The sequence below is a fragment of the Guillardia theta genome, assembly GCF_000315625.1.
Source record: "Guillardia theta CCMP2712 unplaced genomic scaffold GUITHscaffold_136, whole genome shotgun sequence".
NCBI lineage: Eukaryota > Cryptophyceae > Pyrenomonadales > Geminigeraceae > Guillardia > Guillardia theta.
The window spans coordinates 43,592-45,422 of NW_005434538.1; the positions used below are offsets into that span (position 1 = coordinate 43,592).

A 1,831-nucleotide genomic window follows, 5' to 3' on the forward strand; every position below is an offset into this window, starting at 1 on the left:
TGGAGGAAGGCGGTGGAGAGCAGAGAACCTAAGGGCTTCGAGAACGTGCAGGCACATCAAATCAGCTCAAGCGGACGAGACGCACGGCCGTCGGCTCACCGGGAGGCTCCCGAGCTGAAGGTCCGTATGCTCCACATACCCGATGATACGAGGGAAGGTGGAGAGCTCCTGCTTGTGTCCGCGGATGACGTCCTCTCCCTTATCCTTCCCTGACGTCTCCTTTCCTGCACTCTCCTCTATTATCGTCACCCGCCCAGCAGCCTATTAGAGCCCGTCCGCAACGCCTTCCTCCTCTACGGCAGCCAGTCCCCCGAGGCCATAGCCATCACCGAAAAATCCATCAACACTCTCCCCCTCGAGACCCTCTCTTCCTCTGTCGGCCCCATCCCAGAGCCAGTCCTTGCCGGCATCCTGTGGGACATACTTCAGCTTCTCAACAAGATGCACGACGTGTGCGGCTGCGTTCACAACTTCGTCGACGTCCGTTCCTTCCTCCTCAACTCCATCCATGGCGATCTCAAGATCACCAACTTCGCCTTCTGCTTCTTCCCTGGTCGCATTCCTGGATCCGATCTGAGATGCCGGTCAGTCTTTGTTGCCTGAGCCTGCTGCTGCTGCTGCTGCTGCTGCTGCTGCTGCTCCTCCTCCTCCTCCTCCTCCTCCTCCTTGTCGTTGCCCCTTCTGGTCGTCCTTCCCTCTCCTCTATCTGCGCATTGCTCTGACATTACTCGTTCTACTTTACCTCTCTTTACCTTCCATTCTCTCTCTCTCTCTCTCTCTCTCTCTCTCTCTCGCTCCCTATCCCTCCTCCCTCTCCTTGTCCTCCCTCCTTCCTTCTTCCCTCCTTCACTCCTTCCCTGTCCTCGTTCGTTCCCTGTCCTCCTCTCTCTTCCTCTCTTCTCTCCTGCAGCACTACCGAGCGTTGGAAGGGCGACAAGAGAAAGTTCATGGGGCCGCTGCGCCTCAAGTCACCTGAGAGACTCTTGGGCCTTGAAGTTTCTTATCCCTCCGACATCTGGAGCTTTGGGGTCCTCGCTGCCTGGCTCGCCAAGGTGGACTTCTCCTCCTTCCCCGCTCTCTCCTCCTCCGTTCCTGTTGCTCCTCCTCCTCCTCCTCCTCCTCCTCCTCCTCCTCCTCCCTTTGTCTCTGTCTCCTGATTCTCGTTCTCTTCTCTTCCTGCACACGCTCATGCTGCTGCTGCTGCTGCTGCTGCTGCTGCTGCTGCTCCGCTCCCTCCTCCCTGCCTCCTCTGCTCTGCATAAAGACTGTCATCCAGGGTAAGTTTCCACTTCCTATCGACCCTCAATCTACCAAGCTCGCGTTCAAGACGTTTGTCATCGAAGAAGCTGTACGGCCCCTCCCCGTCGACCCTGAAGGTTTCACTGCCACCATCTTCGATCACTCTTCCTTCCCCCCTTCTGTTGCTCATTCACTCCCTTCCTCTCGTTATTCTTACCCTCCTCCCTCGTTTCTGTTGCTCGTTTAATGCAAACTTGCCTCTGCTCCCTGCTACCTGCTCCGTGCTCCCTTCGTCCTCTTACCTCATCTGACAGATCCTGATCTCCCTAACACGAACATGCGGATTGGTAACCCAGCAGACTTCACTCCCTCAGTGAGGAGGATCCTGCAGGTCAAAGACAAGCTCCTCCTCCTCCTCCTCCTCCTCCTCCTCCCCCTCCCCCTCCTCCTCCTCCTCCTCTTCTTACTCCTCCTCCTCCTCCTCTTCCTCCTCCTCCTCTTACTCCTCCTCCTCCTCTTACTCCTCCTTCTCCTCCTCCTTCTCTCCTTCCGTCCTCCTGATTCTGCTCCTGCTCTTCATGTTCCCGCTGCT

The 1,831-nt window shown here is 57.1% G+C and overlaps 1 protein-coding gene across 1 annotated transcript; it reads right to left on the reverse strand.

The window, feature by feature from the left end:
- Positions 1-264: 264 nt before the first annotated feature.
- GUITHDRAFT_118863 (hypothetical protein) lies at positions 265-510 on the reverse strand (the record flags this gene model as incomplete). The annotated part of the gene is made up of 1 exon (XM_005821852.1): positions 265-510. One exon carries the CDS (start codon positions 508-510, stop codon positions 265-267), a length of 246 nt encoding a protein of 81 aa, XP_005821909.1.
- Positions 511-1,831: the final 1,321 nt, after the last annotated feature.